The sequence below is a fragment of the Emys orbicularis genome, chromosome 1 (genome assembly GCF_028017835.1).
Source record: "Emys orbicularis isolate rEmyOrb1 chromosome 1, rEmyOrb1.hap1, whole genome shotgun sequence".
In the NCBI taxonomy this organism is placed as follows: Eukaryota; Metazoa; Chordata; order Testudines; family Emydidae; genus Emys; species Emys orbicularis.
Window position 1 is genome coordinate 156904627 of NC_088683.1, and position 23869 is coordinate 156928495.

The 23869-nt window shown below is 43.5% G+C and overlaps 1 protein-coding gene across 1 annotated transcript in view; it reads left to right on the forward strand.

The window, feature by feature from the left end:
• POLQ (DNA polymerase theta) overlaps positions 1–23869 on the forward strand; it is a 159539-nt gene that overhangs the window by 9046 nt on the left and 126624 nt on the right. The window contains exons 5-8 of the mRNA XM_065416674.1: positions 5850–5958; positions 7714–7933; positions 16914–17073; positions 17188–17334. Of these exons, the coding sequence (XP_065272746.1) occupies positions 5850–5958; positions 7714–7933; positions 16914–17073; positions 17188–17334 (636 nt within the window). The remainder of the gene's footprint in view (positions 1–5849; positions 5959–7713; positions 7934–16913; positions 17074–17187; positions 17335–23869) is intronic.

Sequence of the window (23869 nt, forward strand, 5' to 3'; positions counted from 1 at the left end):
CTATGCGGATTTCTTGAGTGAGAGGGGATGCTTTTGAGTGCAGGGGTCAGAGAGAGATGCCATGATTTGGAGAAGTCCTGAGCTGGAGGAGTGCAGCCCAACAGAGGGGAGTCGGAGTCCTGAAAGGACCCAAATCCCAAAGAACACTTGAGTGATGAGGTAATGACATATAGGTGGGGTTTGACTTAAATCTATGTATCTCTTTTGCTGCCTAAAATAAAGGGTGTTTGTTTTAGAAATCCTTCTTCAAAGTATACCTTGCTTTGCCTATCACATGTCCCTGAAGAGGTTAAACTATAAACCAGAGTGCCCACAAGGTTGCAGCTCTAGGAAAGAATGTGCTTAAACTACTGGGAAGTCATGGGTGTGTTTAGCATGGGTCTTGAGGCTTAGGGCAGCAGGACTGCAGATTGCCAATTTCAGAAGGGTACCAGATAGAGAGACTGCGTGTGCCAGAGAGGCTGGTGCCTGTCCAGACCAAGGGAAGTTTAAAAGCATGTTGGCCCAGCATGTGGGACCCAAATACAGCAGCCTAGGGAGTATCTAGAAAGGGGAGCTTAAGTAGGGCTGGGACACTTATTATACAACTTGAGTGTGTATGAGAATCAGGGAAAATGGGGACTGTCCTCAAGGCTCCAGGAGACGGAGGAACTGTCAATGAAAATCGAGCAATCTTCCCTCCATCCTGCTGCTTATAGGCTTGCTTTGGGAATCCACTCGGGCTGCTCTGTATGGCTGGAGGGTGGGTCAGTGGGTGGAATTTGTCGCTGTAGCTTGTCTGGGCTGGGCAATGTGACTGGGAGACAATCCATGGATAGGGCTTGTCAATGTTCATGGAAGATTCCCTTGTGTAGGGTTTAAACAGTGAAGGGAGTCTGGATGTTTCTTTGAATTCGTAGATCTCCTGTGTGCCAGATGGGTGGCTGGGAATGTGTATGTGTGGAATGGATGGATTGCACTTGTGGTGTGAAGTGGGGATGGATTCGTAGATGGGGCTTTTCTGGGTCTGGTTGGTTGGAATTTATGGATGAGGCTAATCTGTGTTGGCTGATGTGACTAGGAGGGCAATAACCTTAAATTATTTTTTCCAATAGTAGTTTAATAGGAAGCAAGCCTGCTGTCTTTCACAGTTGTGGACTTGCTGTATTACTGTGGTCCTAGGTTTTGGTGGTGCCTATTAAATAAGATGCATGTAAAGAGATGTGAAACCATTAGGAATTTCTGGGTATTCTGTATGCATGTGAGGAGGAAGCTGTATTTTCCCAGCACAATCAAAAATTCATTCTTCCTTTGTGTTTGTCTAGCTGATATTTTATACACTATTGTTAAATCTAGAATCCCTCCTGCCCTGCCACTGGCCTGTGATGTTACTGTAGTATTTGGATTTTAAACCAAGAAAAGACAGAAAACTAAATGAATATTAAATTGTGAGACCCTCACCCTTGACTTTCCTGACCTGTGAGCATTTCATGCCATAATTTTTCATTGTACCAGCCAGGTAGCTCTTAAAGACAAGAAAGTAAGAAAAAATCATCAGCCTCTAACTTTTCTATCTTCATGTGTAATCGTGCAATGTGGATATTCACATGTTGGACCCTGGAGACTACAGTGATTTATGTGCTATAAATACTTTCAGTCGACCAGTGGGGGTGTGTGTGTACTTGAATGTGCTAAGATAGCTGCAGTTTTTGATTAGTTCTAGTGCAATCCGTATGCCTTTCTTTGTGTCCTCGTGGGAAATATTGCCAAAGGAGGGTCATATAGGTGTGGAGAGTCAGATAAGTATATGATTAGCTGTGCAGAGCTTGTGTCTACTTACTGCTACCTCATTAAAATTTGTAAAATTGTCTTGCATTATTTGAAAGTGCAAAAAAAAATCTGAGACTAACTGATGATAAAACATCATTTTCTGATACTTGATTATTTGGAAAGTTATGCAAAATAATTAATTTCTGCCACCCTCACAAAAAATCACTTTTGGCTTAAAATAATCATGACAAATTTCATCCCAAAGGGTAATATTTGGAGGTAAATTTTATAAAAACCTGAAAATACAAAGGCTGAAAATGACTTTAAATATAGCCAACATCAAGCTACTGTAATGCTGCAACATTGTACCTTGACTCTCTAATTAATTCTAATTTTAGACTAGTTTTTTAATCGAGTGTTTTATTCTTTGAGATGAATTATTGAGAGACAACTGCAGCTCTGGCTGGATTCCATCTGAAACTTGAGCTGTTCCTTTTGTTGGTGTCAACCCCCTGCTGCCAGCTCACATTACCTCTGGAAATTGTTGAGAGAAACTCAATTCCTGCTGCTGGCAGAACTGTCTGTTGCCTAAGGCAGTTCAGAGCAATTTGATTTGAGTTTAATTATTATATAATTTATGCAGTTGCTCGCATCTTGGTAAACAGGAAAGGGAGAAGTTTTCTTGCAGTATTGTTTAGTATCAATGTGAGGAATAAATCTAGAGAAATTTTAGGAGAGCAGACTAAAGAAAAACCTCCTTCCTGTTAAATGTGCCAGCTGGGAGTGGGTTTGTATTGTGTTACCAGTGGTAGGTTTGTAATTTAAAAATTAAGTTTAAAAAGTAGAAGTTCAAAAATCTCTGGATTTTTAGCATTTTTGATATAAAAAACAAGTTGAACCTTCTGTGGCTGCCCCGAAGAACTGTAGCAACTCAGGGGTTGTCTTCACTTGCAAATTAATTCAGATTAAGGTAGGGTATGGGTTTAAAAAGCAGTAGCCATTCTCAAATAACTGTAGACAAGCCCTCAGATTAACATGAGCACCTTGCCAGGAGCCCCAAAGTCTCACATTATTTGCAGACAAAAGAGCATATTGTAGTTGTCTTCATTTTCAGTAGAGATGCAGTTTAAAGAGATTACAACCCCCCTCCCTCCCGCTTGCACTGCTCAGCAGGTTGCTGAGTTAAAAAGAATATTACATGCTGGGACTTGCACAACCAATGGAGACTACTTCTCTTTTAAAGATGATGGTAGCCACTTTGTTTGAGCTATTGTGTCTACTTTGGTGGCTTCAGTATAATCTCAACAGATGCCTCCATGGTACTGCTTGGAGAAAGAAGCATTGTATGTGTAAATGACTGTCAGGCCTGGCTGATTTGTGCACGGCTCAGATTCCCATATACATGGTTATACTGAGAGCTTGGATGTCATGCCTTAATAACAATAGGAGGTACAGAAGTTCTGGCCCATAAAAAAGACAGCCGTACTCTATCTTTTGGGGGAATTCTGCACCACTGCATAATGCAGAATTTGCTCAGAAATTAATGTTCTGCGCAGAATTTCCTTCCCCCTCCCCCCCCCCAACAGAAATGGGCTGCAGAGCTGTTGGCTGCCCCTAGGGGCTGCTGGACCTGGCAGAACCCACCTTGCAGATAGAAGACACTGCTGGATGGAGGAAGCTGGAGGGTTCCCAACAGCTTCAGTTCCTGGCACGCCCTGAAGGAAGGAGGCGGCGTGAAGGAAACTCCACACAAGCCCTGGACCTAGCATCAGTCTTTCTCTCCCTCTGGATCCCTGGGCTCTGGGGGGAAGGGGTAGGGGGTGTGAGTGTCTGGGCTGTAGGGTCCCCTGCGGCTGGGCTCTGGGGGAGGAGGGGGCGCGAGTGTCTGGGCTGGGGGGCACCTTATGACTGGGCTCTGGGAGGTAGGGGGTGCAAATGTCTGGGTGGGGATGCCCTGTGGCTGGGCTCTGGGGGATAGGGGGTGCCAGTGTCTAAGCTGTGGGGCGCCCCATAGCTGGGATCTGGGGGGAGGGGATGTGGGTGTCTAGCCCCTCAGCTTGGCTCTGTGGGGGGATGGGGCAGAGAAACAGGAACTGGGTTGTAGGGGTTTCTTTAACTATATTCCCTGGGGAAAATTTTGTGTCTGTATTGTTACAGATCTAGTTGCTGACAGGTATTTTGAAATAAATTACCGAAATAATTGAAACTGGCATAAGTATATAGTGTTATTTTGACAAATCAAATATGCAGAATTTTGCAGAATTTTTAATTTGTTGGCACAGAATTCCTCCAAGAATAACACTGCATAGCAGAAAACATCACATTTGAGACATGCCCTCCTGGGGAATCTGACTAAGACTGTTCTTCGGGAAGTCTCTTCATGACAGACCTGTGAGGTGCTGCTGTTTCATTTAAAAAATAAAAATAAAAAAATCCTGTGCAGGACTTGAAAAACCCACTTGCCCTTGGTTAGTAGGAAGCTGTTGCAGTAGCCATAAGGTTAATGAGAATAAATGTGAAACAAGTGTAAATGAATGCAGTGCTGTGTCTGCCTGAATCTGCAGGCAGCTGTAGTACCTCTGTTGTTGCACATAGTTTTGCCAAACTATAGCAGATGGAAAAGTGATTGGATCATTGTTATTTTCCCTGCTTCTATTCAGTGCTTTGTGCTGTGGTCAGCAATGAAAATGACTAGAATCAGGTCAATTCCACTTTGATGTTGCTAAGGAAATTTGTAAGAAAAATAAGAGGAAAGCATTGGTGCTATTCAGCAGGGTGAGAGAATCCAAAACAGAGGCTGTGGGAAGGGGTAGAGCAACATAGACACCGCTCACTCTCAACATGCTTGTACAGCAGCCAGGAAGGAGACTTGGGGTTGAGAGAGGCAAATAGAGAATACGCTTTTTCCTTCCCCAACCTAGAGGCACAGACTATGTGGACACCAGCTAGCCAGAGGCTAATGCAAAAGGTCAAACTACCAGTTATGTTCTAGAGACATCACTCTGGTAGGAATGTCATCACCCTCTCCTTTCTCAGTAGATGGCAGAGTTAAGTTGACTTTTTGCTTTTATGTTGCTTGGGGGATGGAGGGGCATCTTTTTTCTCTGTCTTCAGCTATGTGTACACTAGGAGCGCTTTACCGGTGCTTTTGCCAGTATAACTTATTCTGGTTTGGTGAGCGAAACAAACTATACCAGTAAAAACACTCTTTTACCAGTACAACTACGTCTATGCTAGAGTTTTTGCCAGCATTGCTATGTTGGTAAAAAATCACCTTCCCAACCTACGTCGATATGCTGGCAAACTTGATTATAAACCTGGCCTAAGTGAGGTGGGAATGTTCATTTCATCTAGAATTTCTCAAGTTTGGTGTGGTCTGGAAATTTAGAAAGATGTTGTAATTAATTCGGATTGAGGTAGGGTATGAATTTAAAGAAGAGTAGCCATTCTGGAATAACTGTAGACAAGCCCTCAGGGTAACCTTAATTTGGTGAGATATTGAGGTTGGAAAGATGGGTGCCCTGTTAGCTAGACTCCACCAAACACACTGTCAAATTTAACTATTTTTTTAAACAAAACAAATTTTGGAGGTAAAATGTCATGAAACTGATCATCTGCGTCATACACTAATATCAGAGGAGAAACAGTGACAGGAAGCGGCAGAAATGTCTCTGGCATGCACAGGAATTTTGTAAATTTCAACCATTCATATGGAATATGCTGCTGAAGGAGTGATGGAGGTTTGTTCTTGCTTTTGAGCTTTGGTGAAACTTCCTTCCCTGACGAACCAAGGGATGTACCCCACCCATGTACTTATTCGCTACACTGATACTGACTTGGACTCTTTAATACGTTCCATGGGTGGCGTACCCGAGCCCACTTATCCACGGACACTTTAAAAACTCCCGCAACCCAATCTGGGTCTCTGCTGGTTATGTGATATGTATGTAGCTCGTGATCCTTGTAACTGATACCTGTAATCCATCATAACTCAAGCCTGACCCCAGATGTACAGTACCTTCCCTCTTAACTTGTGCATATTTAATTTTAAACATTAACTTTAATAAAAATTTTAAATCTGTAGTGCTTCTTTTCACCAGGGATGGTGGTTGTGGATGAGTTGCACATGCTGGGAGATTCTCACCGAGGATATCTGCTGGAACTCCTGCTGACCAAAGTTCGATTTGTTACAGAGAAAGTTGCTAAAAGGTGGGTAGATTGGGGGTGTCTGTCTTTTAATACTGAATTCTGAGCAGCTTCAATATTCAGGTTGTTCTCTGAGTTACTGGAGATATGGAGTGGCTCCAGGAATTTGGTGAGAACTCCGATCTAGGATCCCTCAGTTATTAAGGTCTCATCACATCAGGAGGCTATCACTATAGTCAAAAACCTTTTTCCTCGTGTTTTTTAATTTGTGTTTTGTTGTAAAATTCATTCTTTTTTGGAAAAGAAATTGGGATAAAGCTTTAAGTTCAAATATAAAGTAAGCTAATTTTTTTTAATGTTTTGGATTTGTTGTTTCTTCTTTTCTGGTGTCTTGTCTTGTTTAATTTTTCATTCCTAGGCAATAGAGTTTCTACCACTATTGCCTCCTTTAGGAGACTTTCACAATCTAATAGATCTCTCTATCAATAAATGTTTTGATATGTGTGAAAGAACTGTATGATCGGGCATCCTGTTTTGGGGGTTGTAGGATTGGGATGAACCCCAAAATGAGGAAATGTTTATTTTGATTGCTTAATTATAAACATTATATCCAAAGGAAAAGACTTAGCTGACTACAGCTATTCTCTGCTGAGTTATTCTACCCGCTTACATGCGTATTACCATTTGACATGGAAAAGATGAAAAAGCAATGATCACTAGTGTCTTCTATACTAAATCATAAAACATCTACACGCCATAATACGATAGTGAGCCCTTCATTACTCTAAGTGTTAAACCATCCTGAGCTGGAGTGGAAGGCTTTGAATAGTTGTTGCTTTTGTGAACTTTCTAAGAAAGGAAATTATGTGTAATGGAGATTCAAATTTTTCAACATAATTCAGACCAGACATGATCTATCTAGTTCCAGGACTCAATTTGTGTTGAGATGCTCCACAATAATTACATCTTTGTATATGTGTTGGGCATTAACCGCATGCCCAGCAAGGCATGTAGAATGTGCAGGAGCATACATAGTGGTGGATTAAGAAATACGTAATTTTAAAAAAATTGTACACTATGGTGGCAGACAAGCTTTTAAAAAAATCAGTCCTGTATTCTGTGGTTAGAGTTATTGATGGGCCATGCATTTGGTGAGTGATTTAGCCCTAGTTTTTACACAGACTTAAAAAAAAAAAAAAAAAAGTCTAACTAGGTTCTTGCATCCTTATTTAGACATCTGACAAATCAGGCCACTTATTTAGAAGTGCTGAGCATCCATTAGTTCTCTTTGAATTTAATGGAAGCTAGTGAATGCTCATCACTTGAAAATAAGGCTACTGATTTAATTTCCTAAATAAGGAACCTAACTGTGTCTAGCCCATTTTTAAAACCTTAGTCTATGATTGTTTAGCTTAAAATTGAGACAAAATGGAGTGGATTTGATTAAGATATTTAAGCTTATGAAAGTTATAGTGAAAATATATCTGCCCCTTTTGTTTCCATAATTCCATAACTTGAACACTCAAAATTAATAACAAGGAAATCTTCAAAAAATATTTAGAAGTGTGTGTAGTCAGTGCCTTCGAAGGCTAAGCCTTGTAGCCACATTTTTTAAAATTATGAGTAATGTTATGATCAGCATATAACATTTGTAGTTATGTATGCTGAGAGGAGAGGAATCCATTTTTCTGCTGCAAGATATTCAATGTATTCCTTTGAGCATCAGGATCCCGGATTGGATGGATAGGATTTGGTATTCTGCACCAGAACATTGGCATAGGGTTCTATTAATTTTCATTTTCTTTTAACCAATTATAGACAGACAAAGGAGAAAAGTCCTGTTTTTGACAGCATACAGATAGTAGGCATGAGTGCCACCCTCCCTAACCTGGGTCTTCTGGCCTCCTGGCTGAATGCTGAGCTGTACCATACTGATTTTCGCCCTGTACCCCTTATGGAGTGGGTGAAAATTGGCCGTAATATTTATGACTCTTCAATGAAGCTCGTGCGGGAATTCCAACCCATGCTGCAAGTGAAGGTAACTACTAATTCTTGCTAACTAGCTCCAGGATAACGTTGTTTCTATTGTCTAATTAAAAGAAGACTCTCTTAAAATGTATTAGTAGATATGTAATGTTTTAAGTAGCTGACATTCCTATCCTTCTAACATAGTGTGTACGCTCAAAATAAGGGCTAAAGTTACCCTTTTCCTGTGATTTGGTTTTTATTGGTAAACCATCTTAAACTTCTTCCCAAGCTAGGGTTTTCCCCAGCCAGGCCTATCTGTCCCTAGTTCCCTTTGCCTCAGAGAGACACTCCATCCCCTCTTATAAACTAGATTGGAGCTAATTGGACACATCTGAGATAAAAGTTCATAGAGTCTAAGGAAAGAAAGGACCATTGTGATCATCTAGTCTGACCTCCTGTATAACACTGGCCATAGAACTTCCGAAAATGATTTGTTTTGAGCTAGAGCATTTTTATTTATTTATTTTTAAATCCAATCTTTATTAAAGTGTTTGCCAGTGATGGAGAATTACCTGAATATCTTGGCAAAAATACCTTTGCATATCTGCAGGTTTTGAGCATCTGAACCCAGAATAATACAATAGAAGAGCCTTTCATTCCAATGCTGGGTTCCAGAAACTGTTATCTGGTTAAAAATGTACACGAAAATTTCCTAGCTAGGTTAATTCAAACTGCTTAATCTTTAGCAAGCACCTTTTCTTTTTAATCCCTTTTTAAAACTACTAACAAAACCATCCAAAGCACAGGACTTGGTAGTGATGGGGGGCTTCAACTATCCAGACATCTATTGGGAAAGTAATCTAGCAGGGCACAGATTATCCAACAAGTTCTTGGAATGCTTTGGAGACAAGTTTACTACAGAAGGTGGAGGAAGCAACTAGGGGAGAGGCAGTCCCAAAGTTGATTCTGACTAATAGGGAGGAACTGGTTGAGAATTTAAAGCTTGAAGGCAGCTTGAGTGAAAGTGATCATGAAATGATAGGGTTCATGATTTGAAGGAACGGTAGAAGAGAAAACAGCAGAATAAAGACAATGGATTTCAAGAAGGCAGAGCTTAGCAAACTCAGAATTGGTAGGTAAGCTCCCTTGGGAAGCAAGTGTAAAGGAAAAAATGTTCAGGCGAGGTAGCAGTTTTTTAAAGTCATATTAAGGGCACAAAAGCAAACTATCCCAATGCATAGGAAAGATGGGAAGTGTGGTAAGAGATCACCCTGACTTAACCAGGAGATCTTCAACAACCTGAAACTGAAAAAAGAGTTACGCAAAAAATGGTTACTAGGTCAAATTATGAAGGATGAGTATAAAAAAACAACACAAGCATGTACGGACAAAATTAGGCCAAAGCACACAATGAGATTAAAGTAGCTTGGGACATAACGGTACTGAGACACCATTTTACAAATATATTAGAAGCAAGAGGGAGGTCGAGGACAGCGTAGGCCCATTTACTCAATGAGGAGGGAAAGACAATAACAGAAAACGCAGCAATGGCCGAATTGTTCAAATGCCTTTTTTTGTTGTTGTTTTTCGCCAAAAAGGTTCAGTGATTGGATGACTAACATAGTGAACCTCAGTGTAAATGGGGTAGGATCTGAGGCTAAAAGAGGGAAAGAACAAGTTTTAGACAAGTTAGGGTATGTGCACGGTGCAGTGTAAGCCCGGGCTCAGGCTTAGACTTGAGCCCAAACCCCTTTTCCGTCTACACACACGTCTCTCAGACTTGGGCTCAGATCTAGAGTCCTAGGACCCTGCAAGGCTGGAGGGTTCAAGCCCAGGTCAAGCGGTGACCCAGGGTTGAGCCCTATTGCTTTGCAATGTAGACGCAGCCCCGCTTGACTCGTCTCCTGGGAGTACACCAACAGTATCCCACAATCCTATGGGCCAACTTCCTTTGTCTTCTCTATCCAAACAATCTCCAGTCGACTCAATTGAAAATGGAAGCTATCCTTCCTTGGCATACAGCAGCAACTCAGTGAGTTAGTATTAACCCTTTCATTGTCTTCTGATCACTGAGCTGCAAACACATCTTCGGAGAGCCTTCTGTGTTTGCAATGGAGACAAAGCAGAACAAGCCTTTTGTAAAGCGCACTGCTTTATGGTCATGTGATTATAGCCAGTTTTCGGTGAATCTCTGATGTGAGGCCAGTAAACTTGTTGACTTTTTAGCAAAAGTACCAGCAATGATCATACGTACCAACAGACGGATAAAAAGCCGGCAGCTTTGCAAATTTTCCGGGCTGGTGACCAGTGCAGGGGGTGAATTTAGTGTCTCAAGAGTGAGTGCTGGAAGACCAGGGATCAGAACCGCACCTTGTGCAACTCGTAAGCCTCATGCCTGTTTTTATGAGGCGTTTGACTGGTGCTTGGCACTGTGCCTATCACAGAGCCAACCGTGGTGCATGACGACCTGGTCAGCCTGGATGGTGCCCTACTGTCCCCTAAATCCAGCATGGGGACTAATGGGAGCCAGGAGGAGACAGAAGCTGCCCCTGAGCCAGATAAGTTTCTGATTCGAATTAAAAGTTTATTACTACAGTAATGGGAGGGATTTCTGCTCTAAGAACCAATCCAAAGTTATGAGAAGCCTCAGCTACCAGCATGTATCCACTAATGGAGGATTGTATCCCAGCAGTTTGGTGCCCCTCTCAACCCCCAGCATGTGGAGTTCAAAATGGTGACCGGGAAATGCAAACAGTAAAGAACAGGTTTAAAGAGTATTCATGTTTTTCTTAAAGTAATAATCTTTAAGTTTGCCACTCTATAATCACTCAGCGTCTATGGAGCTGTCTGGAAACAGTGAACTGTGTGTGTGTGTGTGTGTGTGTGTGTGTGTGTGTGTGTGTGTGTGTGTGTGTGTGTGTGTGTGTGTGAAAATGTGTTCTTCGAGTGCTTGCTCATATCAATTCCAGTTAGGTGTGTGCGCGCACCACGTACATGGCTGTCGGAAGTTTTTTCCTAGCAGCTACCCATCGGGCCGACTATGGAGTCCCCTGGTGCGCCATCAGTATGGCGCTCTATATATGACCCTGCCGGCCCGACCCCCCCTTCAGTTTCTTCTTACCGCCAGTGACGGTTGTTGGAACAGTGGCTTCTTGATTTGCAAGTGTCCCACTAATCCCTAGCTCCTCTGTTATCTTCTGTAAATAGTTCGCTCTGTTAGTTAATCGTTAGTGGTTAGTCTTGCTACTTAACGGATTGGGGGGCTCCCCCTCCAGCACGGGCCCCACCGACGACTCAGGGCATGCCATCTCAGGGCTTCAAACCCTGTAGTTCCTATGTGAAGCCTATGCCCGGTGCAGCCAACTCCAGTTGTAGTAGATGCTGGCTGAGTGAACCGATTCAGCTGCTCCTTGTTGTTATAGGCCCATTTAGGGGAAAATGGCTCACCTTTGGCTTCTCAAAGATTGTAAAGAATGCAGACAGCATTGCTGAGTTAGCATTCAAATGGGTCTGCTGACACCTTCAATTGGATTTTAATTTGCCAAAGCACATCCAACAGCGATAGAATCTACACCTGCTAAGAGTGTAATTAAACCTTCTTTTGCCCAGGCCTCGGAAAATCAGGGAATTGCTTCATAAGACAAGGCAAAAGGGGATACGTGGGGTCCCCCAGAATAACAGTGGGGATAGTGTTTATGACAATGTTATTTGGTGGGAACAGTGTCCCAGTCTGTCCATGAATGTAGACTCCTGATTGGTGAAAAACCCTGATGTGAACTTTGGGAATGCAGTCCATGTTGACCTTCATAAATTGGTCTCTGTGGGGGGCCTGCATAACAATCAAGTAGTACCCTTTTTGGTTTTTATACTCCTTGAGGAGAGCAAACTATGGGCACATGAGTCCCATCAGTGGCCCCTGTGCAGTTAGGAAAACCCCATTCTCTCAAAGCCAGCAGTTACTTCAGGAATATCTTTAATGACCACCTTTGGGAAAACCACACACCTTACTGCCTCAGAAATCTCCACCACCACTTTGCTCACTGTCGCCTTTCCAACCCCAGCTGGTTGGCAACGGACTTGTAGCAGTCAGGGTAGCCAGCTTCCAGACTGCTTTAACAACCTGCTTCTGGACTGGCAAGGGCGAGTGTCTTTAGGCTGGAGGGTTGGGGCAAGCTGCTCACAAAGCTGCAGAAATGTAGCTTTCTTCATGCAAGGGTTCTGGATCCACTGCTGGTCATCCTAGGTCTGTGTGACAATGTGAGCCCACCAGTCTGTGCTTGTGGCCCTGCATCAGAAGTGCCGGTCTACATAACATCAGCTGGTTTACTGCTAAGTAAAATATGCCGATTTTACTTAGCAGCATCAGCCAGTGCGAGTCTGCCATGTCTCCTCCTCCTCTCACTCCATCATGAAATCTGTCAGGTGCATTTGGTGGGTCAGAAAAAGCTGCCGAAATGCCCATTGGCGCATCCCAGAAGCTCTGTCCGTTTTCTGACACAGGAATTAAAGCGTAAGCAAGAGAAGTTTTTCAAAAGGCTGCTCCTCTCTGTTGCTGGCTTCGATAGCTGGGAGCACGCAGACCAAAATGACTTGGCAGGCTGTGTTGGCGGACTGTTCAAATTTCCTGTAACATGCAGGGTGGGCAGTAAAGTTTTCCCACAGTGCATCATGGTCAAAAGGCTAGAGCAGTTGCATTTTGAGAGGGTGCTAGGGACTCTGCGATTGCTTTGACTCGGGTCTGCGTGCTGCAGTGCAGACATCAGCACCCCAGGTTCAAGCCCTGGTTAGAAAAATCTTAACATAGGGTTAAGAATCAGTGTAGTCACTCAAGCCCAGGATTTTCTAACCTAGGTCAGGTGACTCGAGTCCCACTAGCCGTAGGCTTGTATTGCAGTATACACATACCCTTAGATGTCTTCAGGTTGGCGGGGCCTGACGAAATACGTCCTAGAGCAGTGGTTTTCAACCTGTGGTCCACAGACCCTTGGGGATCCGCAGACTATTAAGATTTCCAAAGGGGTCTGCACCTCCATTTTACATTTTTTTTAGGGGTCCGCAAATGAAAAAAGGTTGAAAACCACTGTCCTAAAATATTTAAGGAACTGGCCGAAGAGATCTCTGAGCCACTAGTGATTATCTTTGAGAACTCGTGGAGGACAGAAGAGATGCCAGAGGACTGGAAAAGAGGTACTATATTTCCCATCTATGAAAAGGGGAATAAGGACAGCCCAGGGAATTATAGACCAGTCAGCTGAACATTGGTACCTGGAAAGATAATGGCGCAATTGATCAATTGTAAGCACCTTAGAAGATAAATAACTGTTAACATGGATTTGTCAAAAACAAACTGTCAGACCTACCTAATACCCTACTTTGTTAGGGTAACAAGCCTTGTTAATGGGAGGGAAGGAGAAGATGATACATCTTGACTTTAGTAAAGCTTTTGATATTGTTCTTACTGAAAGTGGCCCTGTATTCGCTCCCTATACACCATTGTAATAATTGTATAAAATATACCTTGTGAGGTATCATTTGAAAACTAATAGCTTGCCGGTCAATAATATGGTGAACTGTATGTAGCAACATCCTGTGCAAAGTTATGAATTTCCCTTGTAAGATGATAGCACATGTTCAAAATCACACAGCTCTGCCTAGACAAAAGTTGTTAAACAGGTCTATCCTAAACACAGGAATGTGTTTACCTCAATTTACATATAAGTAGTAAACAGGGTCCTTGAGACAGCATGAGGGAGAAATGGCAGTAGACAACAGATCTGCATTTTAGCATACACCAGAGAGAAGAAAGCATGGAGCAACTTTCACCACTGGACTCCATGTCACCGCCTTTACTGTATGAATAAACTTTGCTTTGAGGGGTAATCCTTAGAAGAATCAACTTCAAAGTGTGACTGGACTATAAAAGTGAAGGGCAAAAACACCCCAATGTCATTTCTCCTTATCTCTTTCCCTATTTCACACACATTCATCTCAGAAGACAAAGGAACCAACCCTTTGAATTTGGGGGAGTTTCTGATCTGAAAATTTGGTCAGCAATATTGCTGGGAACTGTGGGGATTTTACCTTGGGCCAGGTCTAGCTTGTTAAGTTTTAGATACCAGAAAGTGTTTTATCTTTTTCTCTTGTAACCATTTCTGACTTTAATACCTTATACATATGCTCACTTAAAATCTCTTTAAATAAACATGTTTTTTTTAAAAATATAAACTGTCCCATGTTGTGTTTGAACTAAACTCCATTTAAAATAGTAAACAGTTGAATATTGATCCCTTACAGGGCAACAGACCTCTAATATCTGAACTGCCCAGGTGAAGGCTGGACACTGCAGAACACACGTTTTTTGGGAAAATTTGGCACTGGGAGTGTGTTGGGGTCATCCTTCAGGTAGTAACCAAGGCTGCTGGAAGCCAGCATGTGGCTGGTGTGTTGCTGACAGGCTGCTGGGGCAGAGTTGCTGGACCAGGGCTGTAGCTATACACAAACACTCAGAGTGTGACCTGCATGCTGGTAGACTGTTTGTGAGCGGCCCAGGTTGGGAGCTACAACAGCAAAGCATTGTGAGGTGCCCAAGGTTGCAGGGCAAGCGGTGACGCAACCCCTCACTGGTCTGGATTGCACCCTGGAATGTGACAGCTGTCTCACATGATCATCTCTTAAGCGAACTAGGGAAGTATATGCTAGATGAACCTACTATATGGTGGATGCACATCTGGTTGGAAAACCATACACAGAGTAGTTATCAGTGTTCACAGTGAAGATGGAAGGACACATTGAGTGGGGTTCCGTAGGGATCTGTCCTGGGTCCAGTTCTATTCCGTACCTTCATAAATGATTTTGATAATGGCATAGAGAATACACTTACAAAGTTTGAGGGTGATTCCAAGATGGGAGAGGCTGCAATCTCTTTGGAGGACAGGATTAGAATTCAAAATAATCTTGGCAAATTTGAGAAATGGTCTGAAATAAATAGGATGAAATTCAGTAAGGACAAATGTAGAGTACTACACTTTGTGCAATTGATTATTTCTTCCTTATACAAAATGGGAAATGATTGTCTAGGAAGGAGTATGCAGAAAAGGATCTGGGGGTTATAGTGGATCACAAACTAAATATGAATTGTCAGTGTAATACAGTTGCAAAAAATCAAACATCATTCTGAGATTTATTAGCAGAAGTGTTGTAAGCAAGACATGAGAAGTAATTCTTCCGCTCTATTCAGCATTGATAAGGCATCAACTGGAGTTGTGGCCAGTTCTGGGCATCACAAAGTGGGAAAGATGTGGACAAATTGGAGAAAGTCCAGAGGAGAGCAACAAAAATGGTTAAAGGTCTAGAAAACATGACGAACGAGGAAAGATTGAAAATATTGGGTTTTCTCAGGAGAAGAGAAGATTGAGGGGTTGGGGGGAGGAACGTGATAGTCTTCAAGTATGGAAAAGGTTGTTATAAAGAGGAGGGTGATAAATTGTTTTCCTGATCCACTGAGGACAGGACAAGGAGCAATGGGCTTAAATTGCAGCAAGGGAGATTTAGGTTAGACATTAGGAAAAACTCTGACTGTAAATTAAGCACTGGAACCAATTACATAGGGAGGTTGTGGAATCTCTGTCATTGGAGGTTAGACAAACGCCTGTCAGGGATGGTCTAGATAATACTTAGACCTGCCTCAGTGGAGGGGACTGAACTAGATGACCTATCAAGGTTCCGTCCAGTCCTACATTTCTATGATTCTAAGACCAGCTCAGCCTGTTATATAAAATAAGCAAAATTTGAGAGAGAGTGGCAAAAATTGGATTTGTTTAAACAAAAAGAACTATGATTAGAGATCATAATTTGGCATAACAAGTGGAGGGATTCCAGAAACCAAAATAAATGTTTATAATTGGAATAACTGTAACTGTTTTAATTGAATACTTTTGATGGGATCAGGTTGCTGCCCGTTTTTCTAGAGGTTACATGGCAATATGCTTAAGCTAGGTGGGCTGGAAAGTCAAATTTGTGGACTCAACAGCTTGAGGGAAGGAGTTTCACCTTTAAGGTGACCACAGCTCACTGGGTCCCTGGGATCTACCGTCATGGTCTTGGGCCTTTGTCATGATCCTGGAAGATGTCCTAACTAGACTGGGCAAGAAAAGGGAGCCAGATAACATCACCACCTCTGCTGGGTTTGGCAGAATTCTGAACAAGACTTGTCATGTGCACTTGAAGTTTCTGCTTCTCGCCTTTATTCCTCCTTTGGCCGTCTGCTTAAAAATAATCTGGTTTAACTATCCAGAACAAATCCATGTCAGAAACATGCTATTAACCTGTAATCAAAAAAGCAAGCTATTGACAAAGATTTTAGTCTGACTAGTAAGACTTTAAGTGTCTGTGCGGCTATTAAAATTACGGTATGTGCTTTGCCTGTAATTTCCAATAAATCCCCCCTCTCTCTCTCTCACACTCACTCACTCACTCACACACACACACACACACACACACACACACACACACACACACACACACACACTATCAATCAACAAGAAGTTATACTTCCTTATTCTTTTCCTTCTCTTGGGAGTGTGTATGTTTGTGAACTTTAATAACCACTCGACTTTCATCTTTAATACCACCTAAAGAAGCTATCAGACAAGGGAGGTTTCCATATAAGAAACTCTATACAACTAAAGGGAATAAGAGAATTGTTAAAGTTTTTACTTAACTTCTGAAGTTTCAAATACTTTAACTGTTCTTTTTGTGATAATAAAAGGTTAAAAAGGTTTTAATTGTGATTGTAACAATGGGAGTAAGCCAGGGATAATTTGACACAAATCTGCAGATTTATCTGTTGGGCCCAAGACATGTATACATCAGTGTACCATACTAATCCCTAGACTTTCAAAAGTCAAGAAAACTCAGCTCCCTTTCTTTCCCTTGTTTCTCCCTCTGAATTGGGATAGGGGATTTGAAGTGGGATAGAGGCCAAAATGGCAGCATTTACAAACCCTGTATGATACAATAACTTGTTGAAAGAATTGTCTGTCTCAATTCAGGGAGATGAAGACCATGTGGTGAGCCTGTGTTACGAGACCATTCGCGATGGCCATTCAGTCCTACTCTTCTGTCCATCCAAGAACTGGTGTGAAAAACTGGCAGACATCATAGCCAGGGAGTTCTACAATCTGCAACACTGGTCCCTGCAGCAGTCTGAGAGTAAGAGGGAATGAGAGAGGAGCTTAATAGGAGACTATGAGCTGCACTATGCCTTTATAGCAGAGTAAGCCTGCTGAGAGCTATACAAATATTCTTTCTGTCTCCTGACTAAAGGGTTTACCAAAACCTCAGCACTTTCACCAGTTGCCTTGGACAAGGAAGGAATAGAAGAGGTGATGGACCAGCTAAGGCGCTCGCCGTCCGGTCTGGACTCTGTGCTCCAGCGTACTTTACCATGGGGAGTGGCATTTCATCATGCAGGTATTTGAGTTGTTTACTCATTTCTCATGAGCATACTATATAGATACCAAAATCTAGTTGGACTTATATTTAGTAGTCATTTTCTGAAGTCTTTAGTCCCTTTTGTCACTTATAGGTAAATCAAATGTTATTGCCACCCACAGCTAAAGCTAAGCCTGAGATTATTTTTTGTGGCCTAAAGCTTAACTCAGTAATTGTGCGGTAAACCACCTCTCTCTATTAATTTCAACATAAAGGGCAATGGCAATTTACAAACCCAGCTTTTGTTAAATGCTGGAAATACTGAGTTACAACCAAGACATGTTGTCAAAACTATCAGCTTTGTGAGTGAGTTAAGACAATTTACTCAACCAAACACTAAGACAGACGAGAAGATGGACAGGAGCTGTTATTCTGGGTCTCTGACAAAGGGCGAACATGGAAAGAAAGAAAAACTGTCACTGTTAGTGGTAACTGCTATATGTTTACTCCAGGTCTGCGATTTGTTTCTCAGATAGGTATGGTCCCTCTGGAAGGGTAGATTGGAAGCGAGGTCCAATTGTTGGAAGAAGTTTCCTCGTCTGTCCTGATGGTAGAAATTAGTGAATACTGCATGAAATATGCAGAGACCAGAATCCAGAGACAATGAGGGTGTGTAGTTAACCTTGAAAAAAATCCTGGTGTGAAACTCCAACAGGCTAAACGCTCGTTTGATCTCTAAGGCCTGGTCTACACTACGAGTTTAGTTCGAATTTAGCAGCGTGTTAGGGGGCTCTCACTTCCTTGGTCCTTCTCGCGTGAACAGAGAGCAACAATACCCAAAGTCCAAAGGCGCAAACAATTCGATGTTTATTGGGGTGAACTTCCAGCAAGCATGATTCCAGTTTCCTTCCTCAGTGTCCCCCTTCCCAGCTCTGACACCACAGAGCCTTGCCTGTCTCCCTGTTTCCATTCCCTGTTCCCATTCCCCCCCCCTTAGCAAAACATGATTCCAGTTCCCCCACCCCCAGTCCCTGTTCCCATTCCCCCCCCACACACACTTCCTGATTGACTGCAGACTATATAATAAAACTTGAGTTCTGCTTAGCTATACCTTAACCAATCATTTTACTGAAATTTAACTAACCAATCCTAACACATTGTAACATGGTTATTTAACCAATTATATCCCAACACCTTAATTGGTTTACACCCAACAAAATTAATTATACAGCAGACAGAAACAATCACAGAGCCAGACAGAGATTATACAGACAAACAATAGGGAAGTGAAGACTACAGTGATAGAACAATACAGAAATGAGGATTTCACATCCCAGCTATTGATAAGTGAGTTCTTGCCAGACAGGATGCTATCAAATTAAGTTTCCTTTTACATCTTCTAGGCCAGGGGTAGGCAACCTATGGCACGCGTGCCGAAGGCGGCACGCGAGCTGATTTTCAGTGGCACTCACACTGCCCGGGTCCTGGCCACCGGTCCAGGGGGCTCTGCATTTTAATTTAATTTTAAATGAAGCTTCTTAAACATTTTGAAACCTTATTTACTTTACATACAACAATAGTTTAGTTATATATTATAGACTTATAGAAAGAGACCTTCTAAAAAGGTTAAAATGTATTACTGGCATGCGAAACCTTAAATTAGAGTGAATAAATGAAGACTCGGCACAGCACTTCTGAAAGGTTGCCAACCCCTGTTCTAGGCTCTTCCCTTTCTCTGGAGGTGATAGGAATATCAGGACAGGATTGTATTCCTAACAGCCCAATAGCACCTTATTTCAATGTGACTAGTTTGCAATGTGACCATTCACTTCTCAGCTTATGGCTGCCTCTGCTGCTTAGCCAAAGGCCTTACTTAGCCTAAGAACAGAGCCTCAGACCATCACAGTATGAGAAGGCCCTTTCACAGACAGTGATTTTGATTCTTTCTTTTATACCTCTATAACTAGCTAAGTGATAAGAATACACATAAATTCTTAAAGTATAGGCCTTTACAGACAGGCCTGAATATCTATATCCTAACATTCCATCCCTTTTTTTTCTTTTTCCTTTGGGATCCTCCTGCCCAGGTATCCCTGGAAAAGCATAGGACATATGGCGACACATTTCCTGATAGGGCCAGGCATCAAGGTGGAAGGTGTCGATATTCCATTTGTCCCACTGCCCCTTGTGTAGTACAGTGCCCTGCACCTTCTCTCGTACGGGCATACCACACCTGTTCCAATTAGTGTTCCAGACTTCCCTTTATAGTGGGCCCGAGAAGGTTGGGTCCGGGTTGTCTTGCACACTGCGTGGTGGGGAGGGCTTACTACATAACCTATAAGTAATCTCCATATGCAACGTAACGCAAGTACAGTTAACAATACACAATCCACAGCAACACCGAGTCCTGACCACTGCAGTATGGTCCAGTATCCGAGCCACCACCAAAACACTGCCTCTCCTCCTTCGACAGGGTTAGGATCTTAATGTGTCCAGTTGCTGGCAGTTGCAACAAGCTGCCCCTGCAGGTTTTGCATGCTTTTGTCCACATCATAAGTCCATTGAATGTCCACAGAGAAATGGGTTATTGTCCAAACCAACTTAACCACTTCGTATGGAATCAGGCAGTATGCCCCGGTTTCATTATTCACAGCAATGAGATTTACAGATCCATTTGTGCACCAAAGTCCAGATAGCAGCGTGTAGATGCATGTAGTTTGCTTAGGGGCTTGTGTAATTGTGCCCCCAGTAATATGTACATTTCCAGCAAAACACCTCATACACAGTACACCCAATTGTTCACCCTTGCCATAGGCCATTGAGCCTGCTCCTCCATAATCACAGGAGACGGGCACATCCAAACATCTTCTCTGGATTTACACCATTTTACACACCCCCTCCATTGATTCCCAGTGAGTTCCTCCCCTTCTCATTATTCCCATAGGGATTGTGGGGCCCACCTTAGTTGCCGTTCTATTTCCAGGCACCATGGTAGCTATTACACAGGTGCTGGCCTCCTAGTTGAGCATTTTGCATTCCCATACACATCTCCCCCCCAGGTCAGCCTTTTGAAGCCATCCCCCACCCACGTCATGCTAGCAACAAGACAAACACCACAGACAAACAACACAAAACATACATCCATGGTATTTTGGGTTATTCTTCCACTGGCGTCAGCATGCTTGTAGAGTGTCTGAAAAACAAAAGAAATAATTTCCACCCCCTCTGGTGGGGACAGATTATTGCTTAATAATAATACCAATTCCTTTTACAAATTTCCTTGCTAATTGCAGGAAAAACAGAAGAATTACCTCCAGGCTGTCCTTATTTTGTTCTATTGTCAGGCTAATGAATTACCCCTCTCACTGGTCATTTATGAAATTTATGAGGTGGTGTGCCTCAGTTTCCCCTCTTGTACAACAGACCAGATTTGCAATAGTTTCTCTGCTGTACCAAGCTTTACGTTTATTCTCAGGTAATAGCTGAGAGACAGCTTCAGATTTCTGCTTTGTGTACACACACACACCCCCCTTAGGGTTAACCTGTCCCCCTTATTTTCAGGCTTGACTTGTTTTTTCACCTCCCTATTCTGGAGGGCCATAATCTAAGTCTTCTAGTAGCTTGTTTGCTGACCAGATGTATTCATTATTTGCAGATTCTTTTTGCTGCTACTTATGGGCAGTTTTCTCCTTCCCCCATCAGCTAGGTAATTTGCATCCACACAGAGACTTTCTTGGCTTGCTTTTGGATCCAAAGCTATTAGCAGCTCAGAGACTGTCTTAAAAGGAACACATTCCACTTCCACCAGAGTTCTGATTACTTTTCACTTTCATCTCCTGCTCCAAAACACACAGAGATCTGAAAAAGAAAGCACAATCTACTATGGCTCCTTTTGGAGCCCTAATAGGATTTTAATTAAGTACCATGTTTTGTTTGCATTTATTTTACCCCTTTTCCAATATACACTGCACACGTCCTGGGAAATAGTTTAACCTCCATAACATTATATTAGCCATTTTAATTTTACACAAGGAGAACTGCCTCCCCGTGCCCACAGAGTTTTCATGCACCCCACCAAAGCGACAGTCCGATCCCCCAGAGCCACCCCAAGGCTCAGTGTTCTCCCATCATTGCTCCCCTTTTCCTTTTCTTTTTCCTGTGCGCGCGCACACAACTAATTTTTGCCTAACATCCCTTGCACTGTGATTACTCTTTTTTACACAACCATACCCTGATTACACTCCCATCTTGTACAACCAGGGGCAGCCAAGTTATGTTCCAATAGAAACGCCTGACATTCCTTTAGTGATTTTGATTACATTACCCAATAGTTAAATAATTTTGATCAGATTATTTCTCCGCCTGCTGCCTGCAGCAGTCCCTTATAGACCATTTCTGTGGGAAAAGGGCCCATTTCCTCTCAGAATAGCTGTAAAGGCTTCTGGGGACAGAAGCATAGTGGTGGTAGTAGCCATTCTACCTGAACCCCTGGTATAATTTAATTACCAAGCTTCCATCCAATGTGACTGCACAGAGTTGCATATACAGTTACATTTATGTAACTGGGTTTTATTATTAAACCAAAAACTTGCTTCTTGTAACACCACAACTGTTACCTTTTACCATTTCCACAACTTCCAAATGTTTACTTTCCTCCAAACCCTGTATTATCAATTTTTGCAAAAGGTATTTGTAACTTTTCACTTACTTCTTTAAATCACTTACTCCTACATTTAGTTTTTTAAGGCACTTTGTCTTTAACAGCTCAGCCACCAAGTACAATTATTGCCACACAGCTGCCTTAACCTGTGCTGTCTTTACCTTGAGACTGTTTAAAAGGCAGTAAAACATTTGTCTCCATGGTTGCCCGTGGATCTTTTACTCTAAAAATTCCAATGGACTACAGCAGACCTCCGTCATACTTTGTCCCAAACAAAACAAAACACAAAACATTTCACATAAGTATCCAAAGTACCCTCCATTAAAACTTCAGAAAAACAAAAGTGTGGAAAAGCAGGGGGAGAGGAAGGGGAAAGAGGTGGAAAGAAACCAATTAAGCCTGTCAGGTCAGTTTAAAGTACAGGCTACCAGCAGCAAATTAAGTAAACTGAGAGAAAGAAGAAGGAAAAAAAGAAAAGGATATAGTTAGCTCTGAACTAAGAGTAGACTCCCCGGGTTGAAACAGTTGGGAACCCTTACTCCCAGGTTCTCATCCTGGCTCTGGGAGAAGAGTGGGGGTTGTTACCTGCTCCTGCAAACCCTGCCATTTTTCACTTTGAAACTTTTTTTTTTTTTCCTCCACTTCCCGAGGACCAAGTCCCAGGTCCTGTCTTTAAAGGTGATCTGTTAACTCTGCTTCTGATTTTAAACCCTGTTGTGCCAACTACAGTGGAACCCCGCTATAACGCGATCATTGGGGTACAAAATATTCAATCGCGGTAAATGCGGGGTCGTGTTATAGCGGGGTTCCACTGTACTTGTGTTCAGCTTCCGCGCCCTGGCTAGGGGGAGGGACGGAGGGGGGGAGAGAGAGAAGGGGCGCGGCCAGGGCTTCCTTCAGTTGGGGCGCTGGCCACTCAGCCCCTCCTACCGCCAGGGCCGGTGGGGCCCGATTCCTGGGGCGGCACTTGGGATTGCCGGCTGGGGAAGGGGGGACAGCGGGGCTGGCCGCGCTCCGGCCGGCCGGCCGGAGGTCCCGCCGGCAGAGCGGGGCTGGCCGCGCTCCGGCCGGCCGGCCGGAGGTCCCGCCGGCAGAGCGGGGCTGGCCGCGCTCCGGCCGGCCGGCCGGAGGTCCCGCCGGCAGAGCGGGGCTGGCCGCGCTCCGGCCGACCGGCCGGAGGTCCCGCCGGCAGAGCGGGGCTGGCCGCGCTCCGGCCGGCCGGCCGGAGGTCCCGCCGGCAGAGCGGGGCTGGCCGCGCCGACTGCCAGGAGGGCTCCGCGCCAGTCTGCAGCCCGCTCCCAGCAGGGCGCTTCCCTCCTCCGCGCTGCCGCCCTCTACATCAGTCCGCAGAGGGAAGGACGTGGGCTGGAGCCGGCCCTGCCGGGGACAGAGGTGAGAACCCCAGGGGCGGGCCGGGGCTGCAGGGAGAGTCGCTACTGCTGCAGCCGCTGGGGCATGGATCCCAAACGCCCTGCGCCTGCTGCAGCCGCCGGGGCCAGACTCGCCCTGCGTTATAAATGAATTCGCGTTATCACGGGGTGCATTATAGTGGGGTTCCAGTGTATCTTTGTGTGTGTTAAACTATCTTTAACCACCCCTAACTACTTTACAACCCTTCAGCAGCCTTTGCTGAAACAGCACCAAACTTGAAAGATTACTGGCAGCTTCCCATAATTCTGCACTTACTTCAAACTTCTCACAAGTGGACTGAAGTGCCTCCTTTCCCTGGAAGGAATTCAGTCCCAATGGGCAGGGACCTTCTTCCACTACCCATATACCAAAGGAGGGTGGGGCTCCTCAGCCACCCCCCATCCCTCTGAGTCCCCTAACACTTCCTTCATTTCCTTTTTAATCTCATCCCAGGCTGACCCCTGTACCTGGTATGGGCCCTGGTTCTTCCTTATCCATTTATCC